Genomic DNA, 27,027 nt, shown 5'->3' with positions numbered 1-27,027 from the left:
ATCAGCACACTAAAGCACTTCTCCCTGTCTCTTCCTGCTCCCTAACTGCCCATATTAGGCTACTTTTTCTAGTGAGCAAACATCTCCCTCACATCAACAAAGCAGTTAAATTATTTTGCTTCTAGTGTCATGTACCAGGTAACAGAGAGTTCTTAATTCAGGAATAGCTAAACAGGTCAGTGACTGAGTCTCGTTTGGATTTTCTTGCAACAATCCTTTATCTTTTTTAGGAAAGGCAGATTTTGCTGCAGTTAGACTAGCTTCTTAAGGTGCATTTGGCACTGTATATTTGCTCCTATTATTCAGATGTGTGAAGGCAAATGACATTTCTAACATACATGTTTCATAATGTCTCGTTTGCCACCTTTACTGTCTTTTATTTTTCTTAACAGAAATACTTTGAGCTCAGTGCTGCTGCTATCTTGTATACTGAATATGCTCACTGAATACTCAGAAGTTCTTGCTGGTTGTTTTTCTACCATTCTTAGGTGAAACTTTTATACAGAAAAGAGTAAAAGTCTTGTTCAGACATGCACTGTAGCTGGAGCAAATTTCTGGGGAGAGATTTTTGAAAACATTTATTTAAGATGACAGCAGTTTTACCACTGATGGATGAAATTTTGAGCAATTGCTTTTGAAAATGTTATCCATGCCAGTGGAAAGGACAGATCTCTTCATTTGAAGAGAGTACATCTTCAAAGGAGTGTCCACCATTCACAAAAGATGCCCAGTGGAACTGAATGAAACTGAAATGGAGCTTTAGGGCAGAGCAGCAGCTTTGGTTGCTTGTGTTCCCTTAAATTGTTACTTCTCCTACATGCAGTAAGAAAAAACAAAACAAAACTAAACAAAGCGAAACTACAAACGGCCTTTACAGGTTATTAAAATTATATACCAAGTAATTTCCTCCTCGAATACCTTCCTGTCTGCCAGCATACCTAGCCTGTTCTTATTCATTGTCAGACTGGCTAACCATTTCCCACAAAAAATCACCAGTATGGGTCCTTGTAGAGAGAATTTCAAGCTCTCCTTGGTCCTCTTCTGTCTCTTAAACCTCTTCTGGGGCAAGGAAGTTCTTCCCTTTATTAAATAAATGTACTATTGTTTTTCCAATGGCTGATTGATTGGACCATTTGAAACTTTAGGATGAAGGAATTGCACTGCAACTGGAAATCACGAAACACATTGTGAGATCAAATAAAATAAGAAAATCACTTGCAAGATACTTTTTAGTACTTTCTGGACATGATCTTTTTTTCTTTATGACCTGTGCTAGCCTGTATTTTCCTGTAAAACTTTTTATCTTGAACTTCTCCAGTTGTTCAGTTCTTGCCAATATCACACTGGAAGTGCTCTGTTTAGGTCAGGCTAATCTCTTGTAATCCATATTTCCCAAACATTGGGGCAGCTCAGCAGAAGCAGAGGGAAGGAGTACTAGCAAGGGCTCTCAACTTGCTGCCCTGAGGCAAGCCAAGGATGAAGCACTGGGACACCCCAAGGGAATCAAGGGGGATTCACGTAAGAGGGTGACACGGCCAGCCCAGCTGAAGTGCCTCTATGAAAATGGAGGGGTAGGCCCATGACAACCTCATGAAGTTCAACAAGATCAAATGCAAGGTCCTGCACCTGGGTCAGGGCAATCCCAAGCACCAATATAGGCTGGGCAGGGACTGGCTTGAGAGCAGCCCTGGAGTAAAGGATTTGGGGGTCCTGGTGGATGAGAAGCTCAACATGAGCCACCAATGTACACTTGCAGCCCGGAAAGCCAAACACATCCTGGGCTGCATCAAGAGAAGTGTAGCCAGCAGGTTGAGGGAGGTGATTCTCCCCCTCCACTCAGCTCTGGTGAAACCCCACCTGGAGTACTGTGACCAGTTCTGGAGCCCCTATTACAAGAGGGAGATGGGTGTCCTGGAAAGTGTCCAGAGAAGGACCACGAGGATGAGTAGAGGTCTGGAGCACCTCTCCCATGAGGACAGACTGAAAGAGTTGGGGCTATTCAGTCTGGAGGAGAGAAGGCTGAGGAGACCTTATTGTGGCCTTGTGGTATCTGAAGGTGGCCTACAAGAAAGCTGGTGAGGGACATTTTAGAGTGTCACGTAGTGATAGGACTAGGGGGAATGGAGCATAACTAGAAGTGGGTAGATTCAGATTGGATGTTAGGAAGAAGTCCTTCACCATAGGGTGGTGAGACTCAGGAAAAGGTTGCCCAGGGAGGTGGTAGGAACCCCATCCCTGGAGGTTTTTAAGGCCAGGCTGGATGTGGCTCTGAGCAACCTGATCTACTGTGAGGTATCCTTGCCAATGGCAGGGAGGTTTGGAACTTGTGGTCCCTTCCAACCCTAACAATTCTATGATTCTGTAATTCTATAATAAAGCTACTTATTTAACTCTGCTTCTGTCATCATGGTCACTCTAGATGGGGAAATGTTGCTACATGAATATGTTCTGTGGTTTCATTTTCCATACGTCTTTCATCCTAAAAAGCAGGTGCATTTTCTTTTATTAATTAGGCAAATTGATCCCTTAGTGCACACAAGCTTTGCTGTTTCATGACTGCACTTAAATTAGATTGTTCTGTCTATCACTATTAGGAAAGTTCATGCAGCAAGTGAATAGTTTTGATTGACAGTGTATGAAAGTCAGTGCTGAATTTACATGCCTTAAGTCAAGGAAGTTTTGCATACTTCGTTTTCACTCTAACAAAGGGATCCATCACTACCTTAATTTTAATAGTCATTCCCAGTGTTTAATATATACCTGAATGACAATCCAAATACATAATATCCATACTGATAACCACCTTTAAATTTGTCTTTTCCATATAACAACCCTTAAAATGTTGATTATGTTTAAAATGTAACAATTTGTTTGAATTTCTGAATGTTTAGTTTCTGGATGGTCACTTTCACTGTATGATTTTAAAAGCATCTACATATGTAACATATCTTAAAAGAAGTAACTGTCCTATAAATAGATAACTCGTTTTCAAAGGAATAAGTTAATATAAATTACAGAGTTTCTTCTGTTCAACGTTTTTTATATTACACAGTTTTGTCATAACATTGACTGTAGCAGTCTTGTACTCTACTATGACTGTACTTTAAATCAGAGATGTTTCACCAAAAAGACTGGTAGCAAGCCCATCTTCACATGTGCCATTGCTGTTAAAACCAAGGCCTTGGCATTTCTGTATTTTTGGTTTCTAGATCTGAAATGTATTTATTACAGTTTGAGTTTCTGATAGGGCAGTGTCCTACTTCCAGGCTCCAGCCTGAAGCTCTGCCTGTTCTGTTGAGGATGGGATCCCAGAGACCTGAGAAAAGTTAGGTCTTTAAAAATACTCTCTAAGAAGAAGGAGATGTGGGAGTTGTTGACTGTGTTGCAGAGCTCAGGTAGTGGTGTGTAAGGTATGAACAATTCACAGCCCAGCATTTCCTTGATTCTCATCAGCTGCCAGTAAATTTTGTAAAGTTGCCACACACACAAAAAGCAGTGATTATAAGAGAGAGTGCATATTAGCACTACAGCTGTGTAATTGCAAAAAGTAAAAGGCAGATTATTTATACACATAAAGCCAGCTTATGTACTCTGCTGACATTTTGGATCCCTATTTGATAAGTTATTTGTGAACAGATAGCTGAGGAGCATTTTAATCAAAAAAGTATTTTAAAAAGGCAAATATGAATACTAGTCTGGATAAATATCCATAAAGATGAACACCTAGAGTAATTTTGAAGAATATTCATCTCTGTTTATGCCATGGACTTGTTGACAAATGTAAAATAGAGTTCTTTTTTAAAAGCATAAAGTATTATATCAGGGAGCACAATCACAATCATACATGACACTGGTGATATAACCAAGCATAAACTGCCATCTATTTACCCTGTGCAGCCAATACATATGTCAACATTTGTGCTGGTAAGCTACATTCATGTTGGTAAGCTAACGCTTCTGTGTAGTGAGCACATTTCTCAAATACTTGCAAACACTGAGACTAAATCCATCAATTTTTTTCTGAAAGCTGACTGAATTTCCATCGTTCCATTACAAAGTCTACAGAAGAAATTGCATTGATCCTAGAACTTATTTTGCAATGTTTCTTTACCTCCTTATTGGTGGTTTTATGTATACAGTCTTTTCTCATAGTAAAAGCTTCATCTTCTGATCAGGAAATGGTCATTCAAAATGAAGAGTCAGTAGCACATTGCTGCTGTATGCCTGAAGTCTCTGCACTTAAGAAAGGTTAAAATACTGTGTTCAGACTGTGTATTTTTGAGGGTGTCATAAATCAGTGCTCTGCATGGTTTCCATTTTGCCATCTTTTCCACAGCTCAGTCATAGGGAAATGGCACTGGGGTTTGAAGTTTCAAAGGAGGATCAGAGCATCGGCATATTTCATTTTCTTCTTGTCCTCTTCATTTCTGCTGACTGGCAAACTGGCTGATGTGAGTTGGTTTGGGACAGTAAAACAGACTGAATTGTTCACTTGGAGACAAGCAAGAAACCCCATAAAGCCATTCAGAATTTGGTTTTTTTACTGATTTCAGTTCTGTCTATCAGGTGCTTCCCAGAATTGCTAACTTTGTTGTTTCATTTCTGGGTAATTTTTGTTCCCTTCTAGTTTCACCAAAGCAATAGTGTAGGACAGCTGGAAAATCTTGACTGCCTGCAGATGCGACATAAATTAAAAATCAGCGGGAATAGCCATGCCTTGCAAGAACATTATTTTATCAGTGAAAATGAGCAGGGACAGAAACAAGGTTGGTAATATTTCTATAGCCTGAGAGATCCTTTCTTCATGGACATAGAATTCACAAAACCATCCTAAAAGAAAGGCTAACTTTAAGTATTCAGGACGACAAATAGAGTTGAATTAGACAGCAGCACCTGTTAGAAGGCTGTTTAGTTTTGCCGGGAAATAGATAAAACAATCCGTTTTGCCAGCGCACCGGGAGGTACCGGGCTGCGCTCTCCGGAGCAGTATGTCCTCCGCTGCCTAATGTTCCAGATGTGCCCAAGGTGCACGATCGCCACCTAGTGAGCACTGTAAAGTACGGGAAAGCAGCTTCATAGCACGCAGTGAAATCTGAGATAACTCTGATGTGGTCAGGCAAGGCAGTCAATAAACACACATTACGTGTGCAGATAATGTCGGCATTAATGGCATATCTAAGCTTAGTTGTTTGGGGGGGGGGGGTTGTGCTTCGTTATCATTATCATTATTATTTATTTCTCCCCTGGAATAGTTACAAATCACAAAGCTATTAATAAAAGACGCCACCTTAATACCGTGTATTTTCTTCCTCTAATAATACGGGATTCTGAATCAAGAAGCAAGAAAGTAGCATATAGTTAGGAGGAAAGGATTTTGTTTCCAGATTTAGTGAATTTTCCATATGACCTTTTAGCTCTGCTTCTTTAACTTTGAAGCCTTTTTCATTTAGGTCCATTCACAGAATGAGCTGATTATAGCAAGAGCTGATGCCACAGAGCACAGTGGTGTCACAGAGGTACTGAAACAAGCGGAAAATCCTGTGTGTTTACAAAATATGCAAAAATACAAAATACACTATGTAAAATTGCTTTCCTGCATAATGATACTATTGTGTGTCAACTATGAGTCATTTAAAAAAAAATCCTTCTCTATTCCTTAGGTATTTAAAAGAGAGGGTTTTGGCAGGGTAGGTTTCTTCGCTCCCTTATGAAAAGTTACCACCTATGTGCTCTGAATTTTTAAATTCTCTTTTTCCCCATGTACTCATCTGTAGAGCATGGAAGAACCAGGTCGTGTTGCTCCCTGGTTATGCATAGAAACCAGCAGAATATTTTTTTACTATAATGGTTTAGGTGTTAAAGCAACTGCTTCCTCCATGACCTTCACATTAATGGTCTCAGCTTGTAGATCTGAAAGAAAAATTGAAGAGGATACAACCTCCTAGCATTTCAGTGCTGGATGCCCTTAAGCTTAAACATGCATGATTAGTAACAGTATGGTTTGTTTCTGATTGCTGACTTTTCTATACAGTATGAAGCAAGGGAAAATGTTGCATAAATTGAGGAAAATACAGTTTCTTTTCCAATACGTCACTAAATCTTTTCTGGACTTTCTTTTCTTTTGTTTTTGATAATGACCACACACAGTGTAACATTTCAAAAGGTGTAAGTGTTTACTGGTTGCATAAAAGCAGTCTTTTGAAACTGGTGCAGATTGTGATACTAGTATATGTAGTTTTAATCTGGGTATTGAGAAATGTTTTCCTTCCTCGTTTTGATTAACCATCAGCATAGTTAAATGAATTGTTTTATTATAATATGAAAAAGTAGAATTTATGAGACAAGTTCAACAAAAGTACCTTTGTTGTCATCAGACAGTTCCTCCCAAATGACTTAAATCTTTCTCACTACCAAGGTTTAGCTGCCTACTGAAACAAATAGGAAGACTATCATAAATATTTTCTAGGTATTTTTATATACTAAGATTTAACAGTATTCTAGATTAAGATATTGAACTCCTACCCCCCAAATTTATCAAGTTACCCATGCCCAAACTGAGCAGTAATGCCATTATAGACCTGTGTTTAACCATCTTCATGGTTGAAAGCCTTTTCATGACTTAAGTGTCTCACTGATGCCTGTAGTTAGATAGCATGAATCTTGATCTAAACGTTCAGGACACTGACAAGAGATGACTCCATTTTTAAGTATATGAGGCCTGTTGTGTAGCTGAATAGCCAGGCTCTGCAGGTTTTCAAGTCCTCACTGCCCGTATTTCAGCTTTTCTTACACAAACTGTAAGAGGTTGTGCTGGTTTGGGGCCAAAACAGATCCTCTCTTGCCCCAAGAGGGTCAAAAGAATGACACTCACACAAACGGACTGGAGAGTGATGGAAAGTTTAATTGGAAAAGCAATTGGTGAGACTGCAAAGTCTACAAAGCATAGTGGCAAAGAATCCCAAAGCATAGAGTCCCTTACACCACACCAAAAGGCCTCCTAACTCTTCCCTTCTCCCCACCTGATGGTATACCCAAAACCCCCAGGGCTCTTTCTTCCCCCCCACTGCTAGGCTGGTCTCAGGCTGGCCAGGTCTGAGACTGCCCCCCCCTCCTTTCTCTTCCTGGCATTAGGCCTAGACAGACCAAAGGGGCCTTGAGATACTCCCCCACCATTACCTGATAGGGAGCATCTCCCACGGGAGCAGAGAGGGAAGAAAGAGGAAGAAAGAGAAAGAGAAAGAGAATGACTTTGCAGATGGATTTATAGGGCACAGGATTTATGGCTAGCAATACACCATTTCCTGTGTCCACCTGATTGGGTTGGGCACTTAGGACACCGCAGGTGTAAGCTTATGTGGCAGTGACAGGAGGCACCCAGCCTGAACTGCCACACAGAAGTCTTGTGCTCTCATGTGCCATTTGCCATGGGACTCCTAGCACAATGTGGTCAAGATGTAAGCCCTCTGATCTAGTAAAAGACACTTGTCACTGATATACAGAATACTGACACCTGTGGAAAAGGCAGATTTTGCCATTTGATCTAAGGGAATAAGATAGATTTCACTAGGGTTTCACAGCATCACCGTGTTTAGCTTTTTTAGTGATGGATCCCACCATCACTTAAAATTTTGATACTCTTTCTCCCTCTGTATGGCTTTGAACATGGTTAGAAAAACAGTGTGTGCTGCTGTGAGAGACCTTCTAATAGCTTACACATTGGCTTTAGAAAGATGTAGCCAAATACTAAAAAAAACCTCAGAAAAAATGGAATCAGTTGCTGATTGTCTTTAAATGTAACTTTTAGAAGAGCAAAAACATGCAGAACAGCAGATGTTAGCTAAGAACTACTCTTTGGTGTCAACTAAAAACTTACTGCCATGCCTTTATTTTGTATCCAGTTGAAACAGCATTTACAGAAGTAGTTAACAGCATGGTTCCTGGCATCAGTATTGAAAGCTTTATTACCTTCTAGTCACATATGTTAAGTAAGAATATATATTCTTAGTGGTGATTGCTTTCTAATAGCCTTAAGAACACCTGCACCAGTGTCTACAAGATATATTTTCACTTCAGTGTCACAGATGAACACATATTATTTTAACTGGGTTAATTGTTCATTTTTTGTCTATTCATTGTTGCTTTACTGTGGCAGATGGCCCAATGTATGTGTTATAAATACTTTGCATGACATCTCCTCTATTTTACTAATCTTGGCTGTGACTTTCCCATTGGTAATGACTAATGGCAGTTTCCTAGCCAGCAACTTTTAATAGATTCCTTTTTTTTTTTTATTCTCTGCGTGTCCTCAACAGCACTGTTTTGTTCAATAATTTAATAAGTTCAGAAACAGTATAATATTACATAATTGAACCATTACTTTAAGAATTTTTAAAATGCAAAATACCCATGGAGTAATCACTGATGAATGTTTCAGTATTGAGAGAGACCACTCTCTTTTCTGAAGGAATTGAAAGGGTTTTCCTATGTATGCTTGAATGCTTTTTCTTTCCTTTTATTCTTATTTATGTCACTTGGTCCTGAGAACTATGTGCAGTAAATATAATGGAATCCAATAACCAGAAAAATTAACAGAAAGGATTAACATTTTTTCCTACCCAGCATGACCATGTTAACCATTCAACACCTAAATATCAAAGGAGCAAGTTTATACAGGGAAAAAAAATCTCCTGTCACCAGTGAAAATTTATCCACAAAAGGACTCAAAAAAGCAAGAAGACTTCCAGGTTAATCCCACCTGTGTTAGCAGAAAAAAAAGGATGCAGATTCTGCAAATTCAGTGGGAGAATATCAGCGAAGAGCTCCTTATAAGTTGGTGTGAGTTTTTGGGAAACTCCTGGACTCACAAATTTCTCACTAGAACCACTCCTTTCTCTGTGAACAGGATCAGACATTTGGTGGGTTCATGCTTATGATCTATGTGTTGCCAGCAGCTGCTATGTTTTGCTCAGGGCAGTACTCCTCATGCTCCCTCCCTTTTATCCAAGATGTTTTGTGAACAAAGCAGTAGTGGAGCAGAGCTAGCAGGGACAATTCCCTGATTTCACAGCAGTTTGTGAGATTTCACAGTTTAATTTCGCAGTTTAATTGTGTTCCTTCTCAGGAGAAAACAAACAAACAAAAAAACCCCAGCAAACTTTATTACTTCAAACAAGAATGCTGTATGAGCCCTAACCACAATCTGTATTTTGAAGCTTTCCTTGCATAGATAAAGCTGAGAGCTAGCTGAAGCATATGCTCACTCAGACATTAGGATAAGTTTGAATCTGAAGTTTAAAATGAGTAACTTCATAGCTTTTATTCAAAAATGGTTTCTTCCCCTACTCCCAGAGTCTTATAGGAAGTTCAACTTTAAAATGTTTTATAGTTTTTTAGGGCAACACATGTATGTTAAAGCAGCTACCCTGGATACCTGCCTGAATTTCAGAACTGTTCTGTAGCTTATTGTGCTTGCTTAACTGTGCTTGCTAATATTGGGCATCTTCTCAATATATTGCTGCTTAGTTAGTGTTGCTGATACTGTAGTGATTCCTTTCACCTACTGAATGTTGATCCTGGCAGTTTTATTTAAGTCTGCTGGTTTTTCATAGATGCTGCTGAAGTCACATAATGGGATAGATTCTGTCTTTGGAGACATTTGCATATTGCCAGTGAACCCATCTAATGGATTTTGCATGTGTGTCCAGGGAGAGAAGGGAGTCAGTCTGGTTTGATAGAAAACCAATTTATCTTCAATTGCAAAAGGAAGAAACACAATAAAAGACCAGGCAAAGTTCCATTTGAAAGAGGAGTGAGGGGGTTATACTGTTTAGGCAAAAAAGAAAAAAGGGAAAATAGGATAGATAAAAATATGGTTGTTTGTTGATATTGAAAAGTTTTATGGGAGCTTAATGCCAGACATTTTATTTTTCCCTCTGACAGGCACAAGCATATTTACTGTTTACGAAGCTGCTTCCCAGGAGGGCTGGGTCTTCCTTATGTACCGAGCAATCGACAGTTTTCCCCGATGGCGTTCATATTTCTATTTCATCACCTTAATTTTCTTTCTGGCCTGGCTCGTTAAGGTACTGGAAAATGTGTTCTTTTGAACTTGTTTGAAATGTAGCTCATCTTAGAATGAATTTCTTCTCTTTTCCACTTGCTTTGTGTCAGCCATTCTTTCTTATTTGTTTTTCAGAATGTTTTCATCGCAGTCATCATTGAAACGTTTGCAGAAATTAGAGTGCAGTTCCAGCAGATGTGGGGGTCCAGGAGCAGTACTACCTCAACTGCCACCACCCAGGTGAAGCACCTAAGATGCTGAGATTCTCTGGGGACTCAGCTTGGTTTATTTTATGAAAGAATGATAAGCAAAGAATTCCTTGTTAATTATTCTTTTATCTGGTTTACTTTACTTTGCTACATATATTTTAAGGTTGATCTTGAATTTTCATACAAAGTTAAATTCTATGTTATATTAACCAAGTAGGCTTTCTTACAAAGTTTAATATGGGTCTCTATATGGCTAGGTATGGTACCGCTACGTTTTCATGTTCTTTTAACGAAGTAGGATAATGCTTGTTTTAATCATGTCATTGGTGAATTTGGAATTAAGGTTGCTATGAGTATCACTTTCTGTGCTGAGAGCTGAAATTGCAAGATGTAGCTGGCAGAGGTGGAAAGATAGATGAAGTGTTTGGGGAAGCTGGTCAGGAACTGAGAAGGACACACTGAAACCAAGGAGGAGTGAAACGCCAAGGCAAGAGCCATACTAATGGTCAAGGTAGCCACAGAAAGCAAGACCCTGCATATGAGATAACAGGCAGGAAGAAGCCATGATATGAAGTGTATTATGTGTGGGCTGAGTAGTGTGAAAGATTCAGTATGAAAAATGAGGACGAGCAGACTGAGATTTAAATTCTCCCACTCATTTTTGTATCAGTCTAATTATGTATCTTGAGTGGACATAAGGCCAGGCTTTCCAGGCTTCCAGGCTTAGTGCAGCTTGCCAACTATAAGAGGAACAAGTACCAACTGCCTGCAAAATACCCTTAGGAAGATATCTGAGAAATGTACCCATGAGGAAATTTTTTCTAACTTCTGTAACTATGGATTTTTTTTCTTTTTAAACCAGTGAATTTAAGTATTTCAAAATTATTTATTAAATACTTTCTAATATTTCTGTGGATATTCCTGTATTTCAGATGTAAATCTATTTCTTTTCTACCTGCTGCTACATTTTTCACCTCAAATAGACGTTGTGGCAATAATAGCAATAATTTCTACTCTATATATGTCTTTGTCAAAGCAGAGTTGGTGACATCAGTTTAAAATCTAACAAAAAAAAAAACTTTTCTGCATAACACATTCTTAGCCCTAGCAGCATAACGTTCATTTGGTCTGTAATGGGACAAATTCCTGAGACATACAGGCTTGACTGGTATACTCTGAACTAGAAATTGTACCAGAGAAGTCAATGTAGGGAAACTCAAGAAGCAGCTGAGATAAAGAAATTTCAGAGATAAAAGGAAACAATGTCATCACTCTGAGGAATATGAACATATTGAATATAAACTGCATCGTGCAAAATAAAAATAACATATTGGCTGCAGATAAGTGAATAGTTACTTTGTTCCTTGAGTCACTGACATAGTGAAACATAAAGGGAGTCCATCTTACTGAACTACAAAAACAATAATTTTTTTTCTGTATTAAGAATAGCAGAAAATTTCTTGCAGGGTTTCCTGTTCAAAGCACCAGATAAAAGTTAAAAACTTTCCTTTTTTGTGCATGAGTTAACCTTGAGAAAAAACAACAATATCTTTCTTCATTTGTTCACTTCATAAATGATTAAACCAGTCTCAAAACTTAGTCCTATACAAAAGAAGATGAGTGTCCAAGAGTCAAATTTGAGGAAAGATTCTCGGGAGAAAAATTAAAGGACATTCTTGTAAACCACTTTAGCTCTTCACATTAAAGCATGATACAAAGAGGAGTAACTCAGTGCTGATGAGCTGGCAACTCTTCCATAAGGACTCAGTAGCATTACAACCCTGTTCATGTGACACTGTCCTCAGTCTGATGGGCACTCCTTTCAGGATGGCTTTTAAGCTTCAACCATGCTGCTGTGGCTGTGTTCTTGAGGTGACTTGTTTGAGTGCTGGGTATCAAGGAAAAGATGAGAGTGAGGTGGGAACTTTGCACTTCATTACATAGTTTATGCAGACTCTCAGGTGGCAATTCAAAATGCTAGAGCCATTCATTTTCTTTCAAGGACATTTTCCAGGACAGCGTTAATCAGCTCAAGATGTGGTTTCTTACTGTTCCTTATGTCCACCGATCTGCATATTTTTATGTCCTAATTTCTGAGAAAAAAAACACAAAACAAGACAAAACCACAAACCCAACCAAACAAAACTGAATACCTATACCTACATTTCCAGAGGTTATTGGTACATTAGCACTAAGAGGCACACATTGTGTGGAAAAAGAAAATGTTGGGGTTTTTTCTGTAGCAATAATAACCAATTCACACTTACCTTAAGGTAGCTAGCATCAAAATGTATGCAGGTCTTTAAGGGGAATGTATTAGATTTTGTTTGTATTTATTGACATGTAAAGCGTTTCTGACAACAGTTTTCCCTTTCAAGATGTTTCATGAAGATGCTGCTGGAGGGTGGCAGCTTGTGGCTGTTGATGTGAATAAACCCCAGGGCAGAGCTCCTGCATGTCTACAGGTACAATATTGCTTTTTAATAAATCAGTGTGTGTAACCAGCACCACTCAAATATTGGCATAATGAGGGATTGTGGTAAGAAATAGCTACAAAAGTTTTAGTCATGAATTTTGTAAACCCATGCTTTCTGCAGTGTAGGCATATCACAGATGAACATAAAACAGTAAACCACACCCAGAGACAGGAGGCTTTTTTTTTGTGTGTGTGTTTATGAGAGAGTGTTTTGAGGTATTTTAAATACAAAATTACATAAGTAATCATCCTTTATTTCTCAGACTTTATACACAAACAAATTCTGCTCCTAGGTTATTTACATCAGAAGTGCATGTTTATTAATTGCAACATACAGCAACAAATGTCAAGAAGCATGACTAATGACAATAAACACAGAAGTACCTCATTTCTCTTGTTATATTTTTAAAATAGGCTCACAGAAAAAGGGGGAAGAGGCACATAGGTAGTAAGCTACACGGTGTTTGAAACTTCCAAATTTAGTATTCTTACTTGGGTATGGGTGAGTTTGTAAAAGTTTATCCTCATCATTTATAAAGATCCAGACTAAGATAAGCAGTATTTTTATAAATCCATTCTTACTGCAGCACGTTGTACAGGAGCTCAAATGTTTATTTGCAAGTTAAATAATCTCACTTCTCGATGAAACAAACTTGCTTCAGAGGGGAAAGCCAAACCTACTATAGCAATCTGATACTATGATGTTTGCTGGAAGTTTTGGTTATGTTTTGTTTAATATGTAAAGTAAAATACAGCAGCCTGGCAGCATGTACATAGATGAATACTAAAATGGCAAGCACCTTTCATCTCCTCCACAAGCTGTTCATTCTCAAATATCTCTGCTTTGTCAAACCACTGCCATATAATTTAATTATAGCATATGCCTTCACTGATGCTTCTCTCTCTTCCTGAGTTTAATCCTTAACTTTGATAGCAACAGCAATTATTCATGGTGTTTTCAAGTACCAGTCTCAGATATGTGGGTAAAATGTAGCTGAAGTCACGATGAAAACTAACCCAGGTCTCTTGTCTCTCCTGAGAGGCCAGCTGCCTTTACAATGGCTGTATGGCATATGAGCAGAACAGAACCAGCATGTGTGTACAGCACCATAGCAGTTAAAGTTAAATAAGACCAAACCATGAGGGATGGACAAGAAAGATTGCCATTACTCATGTGTTTTCAAAGAACTTCAGCTCAGACACCTAAGTTTCCCTTGTTTTTTTTTGAAGTGGCTGGAGGTGGCAACTGAAAAATTAGATATCAGTATGGTTTCTGATTTTGACTTACAAATCTATCCTAACATGGGGCAAAAGGGCTTTTTATTTTGGTATAACAATTTAATATTTGGTTGGGTTTCTTTTGTTTTATGATTTTGTTTGGTTGGTTTGGTTTGGGTTTTTTTGTTAAGTGTCCTCAAAGATGCTTTGGTACTCTGTGGTCTTTTGTTACTTCCTGTCACTGTTTCCCATGACTGACATTAATTTTAAATATTGGTTTTCTTTTGTCACTGAAAAATAATCTTCATGTTTTCCATTTCAACATGAACCACTTGGCACAAATGCATGCTGAGGCTCCCACACTGTCACATTATTTCTAACACACTGTAGTGTGTTAGAACTTCCTGCCTACCATGATTTACTCCTACCAGCACAGTAGGAACCTCTCAGTTCACAACTAAAGAAAAACTGAGGCCAGGTTCCAGAAAAAAACCCTTTAAAAAACTCTTTGAGTAGGTATTTACCCCTTTAATCCCACATCATTTCTCTTATTATTCCTTTTTTGTTAATTTTAAAGACTGCTGATGTTTTCTCTCTCCTTCCTTCTTTTTGACTTCCTGTCTGCAATGACTTGTAAAACACACATACTCATTTAAAGTTGAACTAGAAAGATTCGACTCATGTCTTCCATGAAACTATGGTTAGTATTGCTAAGACCAAGAAATGACATCTTCAGTCTTCTCAATAGATAATTTTGTAATGCACAGAGAAAATCTGAAACTGTTGGTTCCTGTCGGAAACTGAGAGTCAGACAGTCATTACCTGTTCATGGTAATATTTTGAGGTTTTATGTCCAGCAAAAATAATAGCTGGAGATGGAATGATGGTCAGAAAAAGCTTAGGAATACTCTGTGTGATGTGTCAGCACGAATGGAAATGGTTACTTACTCACAAACTATGTATACTTGTACTGATGGTAAAACCTTCAAAAGATTAAAAATACTATATTCACTTTTAATCTTATGCGCTCCATCTAGGGAAGAAATAGAAGGTTACAAAGCAAGCAAGTGACATGACTACAGTGCTTTTGAACATACAATTCATGTCAGGAATTTAATCCCATCCTTTTTGCCTCAGATAAGATTTAGTCACAGTATCACAGTATACCTCAAGAGATCATCAGGTCCAACCCCCCTGCCAGAGGAGGATCACTTAGGGTAGTCCACACTGGAATGCTTCCAGGTGGGTTTTGAAAGTCTCCATAGAAGGAGACTCCACAACCCCCCTGGGCAGCCTGTTCCAGTGCTCCATTACCCTCATTGTAAAGAAGTTTCTCCTCATGTTGAGGTGAAATCTTCTATGTTCAAGTTTGAGCCCACTGTTCCTTGTCTTATCACTGTGAACCAGCAAAAACAGCCTGGCCCCCTCCACTTGACACCCATCCCTCAGATATTTATACACATTTATGAGATCACCTCTCAGTCTTCTCTTCTCTAGACTAAATAGCCCCAGGGGTCTCAGTCTCTCTTCACCGGGGAGATGCTCAAGTCCCCAAATCATCCTCGTGGCTCTCTGTTGGATCCTCTCCAGCAGGTCTCTGTCTCTTGAACTGGAGAGCCAAAACTGGACACAGTATTCCAGGTGTGGTCTCACCAGGGCAGAGTAGAGAGGTAGAAGAACTTCCCTAGACCTGCTGGACACACCTTTCTTGATGCATCCCAGGATCCCATTGGCTCTCTTGGCCACAAGAGCACATTGTTGTTCCATGGAGAACTTGCTGTCCACCAGCACTCCAAGGTCTTTCTCTGTGGAGCTGCTTTCCAGCGGGGCAGCCCCTAACCTGTACTGGTGCCTGTTGTTATTTCTCCCCAGATGCAGGATCTGCACTTGTCCTTATTAAACTTCATGAGGTTTGCCTGCACCCAGCTCTCCAGCCTGTCCAGGTCACGTTGGATGGCTGCACAGCCTGAGGGGGTGTCAGCCAACCCCCCCAGTTTTGTATCATCAGTGAACTTGCTGAGGGTACTCTCAGTGCCCTCATCCAGGTCCTTGATAAAGATATTGAACAAAACTGGACCCAGTACTGATCCCTGGGGGACACCACTTGCCACAGGCCTCCAAGTTGACTCTGTGCCACTGATGACAACCCTCTGAACTCTGTTGTGGAGCCAGTTTTCAATCCACCTCACTGACCAACAATCTATGCCACATCTCCTGAGCTTTTCTATCACAGTCCTTCATGATGTGTATTATTAACCAAATGTGCTACAGAAATGTGCACAATTACAGAAATTGCAAAAACCTTGAAGGACAGACAAAAAAGATCAAAAGTAACATCAAAAGGTAGAAAACACGTGGAACATGAATGTGACATGGCCAGAGATGCAGGAATTGTGTGGTTTACCAGTTTCATAATGGATATATTAAATGAGAAAAAATGCAACAAAACAGTATTTGGGGATTTTCACTGCAAGAGTAACAGAAAAGAGCACAAGTGGGTTTTCTCCTTTTTAATGAGAAGTAATTATTGCTGGACTAGAAAAGTGTGGTGGTCTATTTACATACTAATTTGCCCTTTACTGGTACTTTGTAATCAAGCAGAAGTTATGCCTACTCAGTTCTACAGTGTCTTTCACTAAAGTAAATACATATATAATGCATTTGTTCCAATTAACTGAAATCCTCTCTTCCAGTGAAAGAAAAATCTTCTCTTTCAGTTAGCTAGAATTCTGTTTTGATTGTAATGAGGTTATTAATTGAGTATATTATATTAGCTTATTCAGAAGCAGATTAAATTGAATACAAATTCTAAAATTCTGAGGCTGTCATTAAAAACACCACGCATCTATTTTTTCAATGCCCTATTCTCATCTAGCCTAGAAATTGCATCATTTAGCAGAAGCTTGGGATTTTCAGTGATGTATTTGGAACTTGAAACAGTACTGAAAATCATCTATATTTTACTGAAAACCATCTATGTTAGTTTTATTGAGGAGACTTGGGAGCAAAGTATGTAAAGTAATGTAGATGCAATCTGTTAGTTTTGATGAAGTAAAAACATTTTTTTAAAGTGAGATGGAATAGAAGATTCTGCAGAGAAACTAAAAATATTGGTGACAGAAGAGCACACACAATGAAGTCCAGCCCTGTCCAGCCTTTCTATCCTTAGGTGTGTATGGGAAGATAATAAATGTTGGGCATTAAGAAAATACTTTTTTTTTTTTTTAAAGAGACTTCAAGTATTTTCTATTTGTACGTAGGGTGTGGGAAGAAATGGTGACTTGGATTCAAAAAATGAACTGTTGTTAGATGTGCACTCAGTTTCAGCTTTATGCCATTTCAGATGGGGAAGGTAAAGCTGTTACCATCCTCTGCTGTCTATTCAAAACCTTTTTTCAGGGTCTTTAACCACGGTAGCAATGACAACTGAAAAGGCAGTGAGTTTACTCCTGGAACACCTTAGCTTGTTGTCTCATTTGATCATGTAAACTGATGTTCAGTTTGTGATAGTAAAAGAAGTCATAAATTCAGACAAATGAAATTATTGCAGTCTGTCTAAGTGGAGGAAAGAGGGGGCAGGGCAACTAAAGTGTGCATGTGCTGCTGCTGAGGTGTTTAGAACCACTGTATTTATCTGATATGCATTTAAAAGACTCCTGACACTGGGGAACTAAACATATTTTGCCTGTATATATTTTAGCATACTTAAATTTGCCATTTTTACTGAAAGTGACCTGGAAAATAGTAAGCCTCATGATGCAGATATCAGAGAATGTATAAAACTAGCAGGCAAACAATGCATTCACCATATCTCTAAAACTGGACAGTACCAGAAATAGGCCTATATAGATCATTCTCTGAGTTTCTGGATATCCATTTATGGCCTTGTTCTCTGTCTTGGACTACAGCAGTCATTCATTTAGGAACTTTCTGAAATGAATGTTAAATTTAGGTCATTATATTTAGTATCCATTGATGGAGTTATTACTTTTCAATTTGTCTAACCTTTTTTAAAATTCATTGTTTTGGCCTCAAGACATCTTGTAGGAACAAGTTACATAAAGCAACTATATAGCAGTGTAATAGATTATAATTTAGGAATTATTTTGCTGATATTACTGAAAAATTACAAGAAATATAGTGCAAAAAATATTGTTTGTAATTTTGAGATGGATGCTCCTTTTCAATAAGAATTTGAAACAATAAAGCTTGGCAAATACAGGATCACAATCTATTTTAACATGCAATAACAAGAGGAGGGCAGACATGAGTTGTCTGAGGATGATAAATACCAAATATGGGGGATGTTTGATTCTGTTTGTGCTTGTGTGTGCAAATAGAGTTATCAGTGATGAGAAAATTTCAGAAAGCGAAATAGGCTGAATATCAGGAAGGGCTGTTAAAAAAAAGAGACTAGTGTATTTGATGGCAAGGCTGTAATTTGTAAGATGACTTTCAAACCTCTCATAGGTAACATTGTGGCCTTAACAGCTGTTAATTAATTCAATGATTACTAGATTACTTTTGTAATTTTGTCTATGCTTCTATTTCTCTGCTATTTTATATGTGCATGTAAAAGAAAAGTAATTTCAAGGGGATGCATAATTGCAGCTTATTTCCATTCTACAGAAAATCAAAGTTCTTTTCTCCCTTCTTCCCTTTTCTCCCTTCCTCCCTTCCTATCTCATTCCTCTGTTTTGCGTGCCTTCCTTTATAACCATTACACCAAAGCATATATGTTAACAATTGTTTAGAGAAATAGTTCTTTTGTGTTCAGTTTCTTCTCCATAGTTTTCCACTTACTTGTGAGCTGTCTGTTCTTGTTCATTACAGTCAAAGTAAATTACTAGCCACAGTTTGTAGCAATCTAACCACAGAAACTAAACAAGAAAGAAAACATATTAGTGATTTCTCTGGTTTGCATTTGAAAAAACATTTAATGAACACGACTTCCTGAGCTTGAACATGTAATTTTCCTGCAGATTTAAAGTATCACAATCCCACTACAAAGAGAAAACAGTGGAGAGGAGTTAAACTATGATTAATCTTATAAAAGGGTAGCAGTTTTCCTTGACAAAGAGATGGGGAACTACTGGAGAGTCAATGGAGGGCCACAAAGATGATGAGAGGATTGGAGCATCTCTCTTGCAAGGAAAGGTTGAGAGACCTGGGTCTCTTTAACCTAGAAAAAGGAAGACTGAGAGGAGATCTTTTCAATGTTTATGAATATCTCAGGGGTGAAGGTCAAGCTGGGCTATTTTCAGTAGTGACCAGTGATAGGACAAGGGACAGAGAGCACAAAGTAGAACATAGGAGGTTTCGCTTAAACATAAGGAGAAAGTTCTTTACTTTCAGGTTATTGGAGCACTGGACAAGGCTGCCCAGAGAGGCTGTGGAGTCTCCTTCCCTGCAGAGTTTCAAAACCTGCCTGGATGCATTCCTGTGCAGCCTGATCTAGGAGTACCTGCTTTAGCAGGACAGTTGGACTAGATCTCTGGAGGCCCCTTCCAATTCCTACCATTCTGTGATTCAGTGATTCTATGATTCTGTGATTTGGAATTTGTCTGAGGCAGTAGGTTTTCAAAATCTTTGTACGTCAGTTATGGAAGCCTTGGCTGACCCTATTAATCAGACTTGCTCTTATTTTTGGACAAACTAGAAATAAAAATTTTTTGTGTAACTCCCTAGTTTTCATGTGAGGCCTTCACAATTAATATGTTTTGCAGAAAGAATCTTAATGAATCTTGACCATCTTTCACACAGGCCTGCACAGTTCACCAATAAATGGCATTAAGTAGTGACATTATGGTCAAATTAATAAACTAAAAGTCTCAAATGGTAAAAATATGCAAGTTGTTAGAATATTTTTAAAAGACTGCTTCAGCAGTGTACTTTATTTTAGCTCTCTGTCTTATTTCTGTAGTTCGAACAGTCAGAGTTGACCATTTTTCTAGCATTCTTTTCAGCAATGGACTTCAGTACAACTTGTACTCATAATTTGCACTCAGAAATTTCGGGGCACATCAGTGACAGTAGATTGTAGAAACTATTCAGTAAAGCCACTAAATTAAAGTTCAGCTGAGTCTCATTTAGAAAATTGTATTTCTGGAGTTAAATATGTCCAGCGTTTCAAATCCCATCAAACTGAAAACAGGTATTTAAATTGTCGTGTACCTTTTTGTCTGTTTAGCACAATTGCAGCAATCAAAGCATTGGAAGCAGCAGCAGCATGACTTCCTTTAGAGCTATAACTTGGTTGGCAAATCTGAACAAAGAGGAAGACTGCAGAGTCTTAGAATAAAACTAGCAGGGCTGTTTTTTAAAATTCCCTTTATGTTTCTCCCCAATATTTTCCATATTTCTAGGTTTCTCAAATAAAGGTCTCTTTTCACTAGGACTGCAAAGTACATCATGTACTACAGCTCTGTAGGTGTTCTTTATAGGTGTTCTTTTCAGATTTTTGGAACTTAAAAATCATGTTGTGATACCTTTTCTGTTATTGATGGGGGTCTCAAATCCTTTGGGTTCCTCAGTAGTCAGTGGAGAGAGTGATTCCCATCATGAATCTGAAGATAATTCTAGTTCTTCCATACAAAAAAACCCAACCAAATGAAAACCAAAGCAACCAATTAGTTATTTTTATGTTCTTGTCTCAGAGCTTTCAGACAATGTACAAAACAGCTGTCACAATCACAGGGTCACAGGATGTCAGGGATTGGAAGGGACCCAAAGAGATCAAGTCCAACCCCCCTGCCAGAGCAGGACCATACAATCTAGCTCAGGTCACAGAAGAACGCATCCAGATGGGCCTTGAAAGTCTCCAGAGAAGTAGACAGTGAGTGTGCATCCCCTTTTATAGACTCTTGCTATGTTTATTTTTCTAGCTAAAGAGAGCCAGGATGAATACTTGGCCCAGAGGCCATCTGACATGGACTACAGCCTTCCATACTTCCTTTTTCAGACTATATCTGTCACTCCCACTTTACACCATGCTTGCCCCTTTGAGTCTTCTGGGCCTCTGTGGCATCCCTGTGTCTTTAAGGGATGTCATTAAAGGCCCTTGCCCTTTTTTTGGTGTTTTGGGGTTGTTTTTTTTTGTTTCTGAGCATCCAAAATAATGTCAGGGTTGTTTTGTGGCCCACAAAAATGATAGTTTTGTGGTCTGATGCTGAGACCATTCACTGCATGCTCTGAGGTTTGATACCAGGGTAAGCAAGGTTGTTCAAAGTGCAAAGACTTTTGTGATGTTAGAGGATTGTACAGAAGGGAAAGAGCCACATTTTTTAAGGAACCACATGTTTTAAGGAGAACTAATCAAAGAGGTCCAAACCAGAGCCATGCAGCCCAGCTAGTAATTAAGCAGACTGGATATGATGATCAGTTTTTCTAGTTGCTTCTTGGCTTTAATTCCTTTAGCAGAGTAAAGGTACCAGATGGTACCAGAGAGTGAGTTTTCCCCAGATTAAAAGTTTTTAACAAACTACTTTATAACATGGGGGCAAAAAGGATAAAGTACAATACTTAGATGCAGAAAACAAACATGCCTGGTTGTTAATACTAAGTAATTTAAAGGAGTGAGTAGAGAGGGCAGAAAACTAGGATAGAATAGAGCAGGTTATACATTATATGGTACAAGCAAGTATGGCTAAGACTAATGGGATGAAATTAAGAAAGAGAGAATTTATGGGGACCAATGAATATAGTCATTCTGTGAAAGTGTTTATGTGGAATCAGGGAAATGCCCTCCAATGGCTTCAGCCGTTGTCAGGCCAGGCTGGACAGAATGCTAGAAAAATAATTCTGCATTGGTAGGGATAAGTACAGTAGATACTTCTTTTACTCTCTCATAAGAAGAGAAATACCAAAATTAATCACAACTGAAAAACTGGTGCGCAGCTACGTTGGTTTCTTTCCTTAGCTTTGCCTTTTATCTACGTAAGAGCCTTGATCTTTCCACCTTAGCTCAATGCAGAGCCATTGTATGGGCTTCCTTTTCCCAGGACAGTTGGCAAAACACTATCATGTTCTTTCCTAGAACAGAATAACCAGTTGTTCCTATGAGCAGGAATGGACATTTTACTTACTTTAAGATATTTAAAATTTAGGTATCCAACTGAGTCACAGAAGTGGCTATATTTAGTGGAGAGAAGCAGGCACCTTCAGCAGGTAATTTCTTTTCTAGTTGTGACAGATTTTTTATATTTTTATAAGCTTAGACCTAACATGCTATTTCCTATTTCCAGCGTTTCAGGATTTTTCCTAATTGCTCTCCACGATAATTTCCAAGTAATCCTCAATTTACGCTTTGAGTAGTAGCTTGAGACATCATACTTTAAGTGCCATATGTTATTTTGCCATTAATGCCACCTGGTGTATATAATTATGTGATGACATTTTATTAATTACACAGTACCCAGAGTGTATATAAATAATCTTCTCTATCATAAACTTTTCAGAAAAGTTCAGCTAAGGGAAGCAGATACATACATTAGAGGGCTTGATTTCAGAAGGTATTTTACTACAGATACTGATAATATAGCAGTTGGTGGTACATGTACAGTACATTTCTGACCCCCACTTCATTCAGCAGGATCCCAGATTCTCAGAGGAGGAACTGGAACACTAATTAGTGAAAGCTGACCCAGTTTCATCCCTCACTTTGTCTGCATACAGTTGTGCCATCCAGTTTATTATTCTGTTGGCTCAGAACCATCGTCTTGGATATCTAAACTATATTCTTACCCTGAAGGGTTGAACTAGATGATCCTTGAGGCCCCATCAAACCCTGTATTCTATGAATCCATGAATCTTCTTAGTTTTCTTTAGCTATTTCTCTTTCACTGGGAAACTGCCTCCCACTGACTATCCATGGTTGTTTGCAAGAGAGGTCTTACTGTTTCTACCCTCAATCACTCCATTTAATCTCCTGCCCAAAATAAAATTTTCTAATGCCTCATAGCGTAGAAGGCACCACTAGTACATCCAGCAACCAATTTAATTGCTGCTACTCAATCAGAACTCATATTTCTTCACTCATATACACAGACACCTTTATGCATGTTAGTCACTGAAACAGGGCAGAGACAGCTGAAAGAGCTCTCGGAGCAAGTTTGCTATTGGTGAACAATCTCATGCTATGCCTCTGGTAGCTAATCTGAACCATTTCTTCTGTGTGGCATCTTGGTTTTCTGCTGAGTGCCTGCCTGTTGTGTGCTTTGGGAACCAGAATACCTCCTGTACTGCTCCTTTTGCATAGATGAAATCTTTTCCCGTTAAAGCAAATGGTGCTTTGTGCACTGCCAGAAATCAGACAGTCTTTAGAAATACCTACCCTAAGTGTTTTGCAATCATTCTACTAAACACTCAAAGATCAGCTTGTTTGAAAGGCAAAATTTTGCTGATCATAAATTCTTCAAACCAACCTGTTTTTCTTATAATTGTACATTAACCCTTTCAAGTAAAGTTCCAATTTTCCTGTACATTGCATGCTTCCTTTGAAATTTGTTGAACACAAATTTGAAATACCAGTAGCAGTGAATTAAAAAAAAAAAAAAACAAAACAAAACAACCAAACAAAAAAATAACAACAGAAAAATGTGCTGTGGTAATAGTAACACACAACTATAAGGCACAACCTTTGAAAATCACAACAGGAAATGGCAGCAAGTCATGGGAAATTTGCGTTTTCACCCTGAGGTCAGATACCTTCAAAATGAGGAACACTCTACTAATGACTGTCTAGGAAAAGTTTCAGAAAGGTTGACTGGCATAACAAAGTTTTGGCAGTTAGAAGCCAAATACACTTCTACAAGCAAGTATCCTGCATATGCCATTCTCTGTATTACTGACACCATATGTTGCAGGATATTTTATCTACTGATGGGCATCTTATAGCTCATGGAAGTTCACTGAAAAGTTCAAGATTTTGGTGACTGTGTCATTAAAGGCTGTATTATAGCTTGCACACTCCAGACACAGATGACCTTAATTCCAGGATTCTGTAATTCACATCTTTATAGATTTAATAACATTCTGTTATTAAATTCTGTTATTAACATTCTGTTATGAAACATTCTGTTATTAAAAAAGATTTACTTTTAACAAGAAGTGATTTTCAACTAAGAAGCTATTAAGTATATGAGTCCTCATTTTATTTCCTGAATACCAGTAGTTTGTTCAGCAAAAATTTCCAATTCAGCAAGCATAGACATATGTATAAATCTCACTAAAGTAATTAAAATTTGTATTATTTAGTGCCCAGTCCTCTTACTGATGCCATTTGCATTGTTTGTAGAAAGGTAAGGGTGCAATTATGGATGTGAGTCTTGTTTACAATGTGTCTTGTCATGGATGGCATTTATTTAATTTCTGTGAGAGAAGGGAGCACAGTTTCTTTTTCAGAGATGCTACTGAGCATGCTTCACATGGAGATGGTAGCAAAGGATATGGATGAAGCCAGGCAAGATGTAGCTGTGTTACAGCATTAGGATCTCACAGCTTATGCCAGGAGATTTGAGGTGGCAGTGAGTAAGCATCCTTCAAGGGATGATAGGAGTAACATCCTGGGTAACAGAGCAGACTGAGCAGTTTATTGCAGCTGAGAATGCTGTTCATTGAGTTAACTAAAACCAAACTTGGAGCAGTGATCTGCCTGCAAGGATCCTTGGGCAAAGAAAGAGCTGTGTATGATACAGAAATACTAACTTTGGCTTGCCAGTCTTTCAGTTGACTGTTCTGAGGCGGATTGTTACACACTGATTGAGCTGCAAAAGAGGATGATTCGCTGCTCTTGGTTTGGGTTTCCAAAGGAAAATTTGTTGGGGAATTCTCAGTGTTCCACAGAGCTAAGTAGAGCAATTGCTGATGCTTGGAGACCTTCTACCTGACACTCAGAAAAGAGGTGAGGAGGAAAAGGGGAGTGGTAAGTGCAGTTTTATTCACTCTCTTGAATTTCCAGATTTTCTCTCTTTCTGATTGGGGAGGCGCAGAAGCGAAACAGTAGAACCCAGGCGCCATCAAACTCATCAAGTGTTTTGCCATTTGCTGTACTGAAGAAGGTTTTAACACTAATGTAAATGTCCAGCATTGGTTTTGGAGTCATTAAAAATGGTAGATTTGTGTAAATCTAAATGCCAAACAGTCTTGAAACAAATAAAAATACTCTAAATACATCTTGCTAAGTATTTTTCCTTAAAAACATGAAGATTTAGGGATGTATGGGTGAAACTAGTGCTTTATTTCTAAAAGTTATGAATATAATGAAAAAAGGGAGTTCCTTAAATTTACTATGGCTGTAAGAAATTTGCTTTATTGCTTATGCTTAGCGTTGAACACATTTCTAGAAGACTGCCTAGTTCTTGGAATTAATGATGCACTGTGCTTCAGCAATTCCAGAAATTGTTTTGTACCCATTTCATTCCTTCAATGGAACTTAGGTATCTAAATCTACTTGACTGATTGGATCTCTAAGAAGACTGTTCCACATGTAAGTATGCTGTGTTTGCATAAACTAGTAAGGAGCTTATATTGAGACAGATAAGTAAATGTACAAGGCACATAGTGAATGCTTTTCATGGTGATTATGCAAATGTAGTCAACGAAAAACATTCCTAAGTGGCGTTATCAGCTAAATGAAAGGACAGTAATACCAGTGAGTGTAGATGAACCAATGTAGTTGTTTTTGCAGATCATTTGGAAAATTGTCTGTAGTAATGATGGAACTGAAGTTCCTTTTTCACAAAAAAATCCACATGGTAAGTTGGTGTACAGTTTATGCTGTACATGCCATTTCAGTTCAGCATTAATCATGAATAGATAACCAGTAACTGATTATTCAAGAGAAGAATAAAAAAGCTGAATAACTGAATATAACTTGTGTCTTAGAAGAGAATGTGTGGCAATGATGGATGCAATTTTGATTTAAATATTTTTACTTTTTGCACTTGTAGGATAGCACCATTAACTATCAATTAATTTAAAAATTACTTAAAAGCCTTAGGGGGTGGGAATGAGGGCAGGAATAGATATTTTTGCTGAGGTGTGGTTGTACAGACAGAGAAGGACTGGAATTTGTTTAGCTGTCTTATAAGTCTGGTAATTAAATGTGCTGATAGGAGCTGATCACCTTAGGCACTATAATCAGAAGAAAGAGACATTAACAGGAGGTGATTTGTATAATTTTAAGACAGTCATTGATGATAGCTCAAAGCCTGGGTCATTTAAGCCTTCCAGACTCAGTTGAATTCAAAATGCAAGTACCGAATCGCATACTGTGGTAATGCATTTTCATTAGGCCCTCAAGTAGGTGTAAAACCCCATCATAATAATGAGAAGCATTTGGGCAGCACGTTCTAGTTTACAGGTAGACCAAATTTCATCTGGTAAAACCAAAACTCTAGCTAGCCAAAACTGGATGTACAGTTCTAAAGGGTTTCTAATTCATTTATATTTAAAATACCATATTAATTCAGTACACTGCGTATGTCAATGACAACACTTCTCTTTGAAGAATTTGTACTGGATAAACATACACTGGGAGTGTATATCTCATGATGTCCTACAAATAATTCTGCAGATTTGGATGTATTTTCAGTGGTCAGAATTACAGGTGGCTTTCAGTAAAGACATAAATTTCTTAATACTTGATATAATCAAAATCAGGTGGAATTTCTCTTTTTTCCTGTTTTTCAGGGATGGCTGTATAAATCAAAATATTACTTCATGATATATATTAATGTGACCACATTAAAAAGTGCTGTAGATCTTCCTTGAAAAATGAAATCATCTGAGTTATTGTTGAATAAGAAAATATGAAAATTTGCAGAACTTGAGTCAATATTGTCATATTTATGTTATTAGTTTATCATTTAATTACAGCATCCTTCTTCTTTCCACAAGTCTTGTGTGATACCTTATAATTCCATTGAGAATTATCAAATAAGAATTCTATATTACAAATATAGGACAACAGCATTTTCCTATCAAAGGATATTCCTTTGTTGTTCAAAAATGTGTTTGATGCTCATACTTTTAAAGAACTCCTTTGAAGTTAACTTCAGTAGAAA

At 38.1% G+C, this 27,027-nt stretch overlaps 1 protein-coding gene across 2 annotated transcripts in view; it reads left to right on the top strand.

Annotated features, from left to right (window-relative positions):
• The window catches only part of NALCN (sodium leak channel, non-selective), a 217,427-nt gene that overhangs the window by 66,586 nt on the left and 123,814 nt on the right, over window positions 1-27,027 (top strand). The window contains exons 7-9 of one of the 2 annotated variants that reach the window (XM_054400241.1): window positions 9,940-10,082; window positions 10,196-10,300; window positions 12,648-12,734. In XM_054400241.1, coding sequence (XP_054256216.1) covers window positions 9,940-10,082; window positions 10,196-10,300; window positions 12,648-12,734 — 335 coding nt within the window. The remainder of the gene's footprint in view (window positions 1-9,939; window positions 10,083-10,195; window positions 10,301-12,647; window positions 12,735-27,027) is intronic. The other variant, XM_054400249.1, reaches the window with a different exon arrangement.

This window comes from Indicator indicator, chromosome 1 (genome assembly GCF_027791375.1).
Source record: "Indicator indicator isolate 239-I01 chromosome 1, UM_Iind_1.1, whole genome shotgun sequence".
NCBI classification, from domain to species: Eukaryota; Metazoa; Chordata; class Aves; order Piciformes; family Indicatoridae; genus Indicator; species Indicator indicator.
The sequence above is the reverse complement of the archived record's forward strand: the minus strand, read 5'-3'. Positions and strand labels throughout refer to the sequence as shown.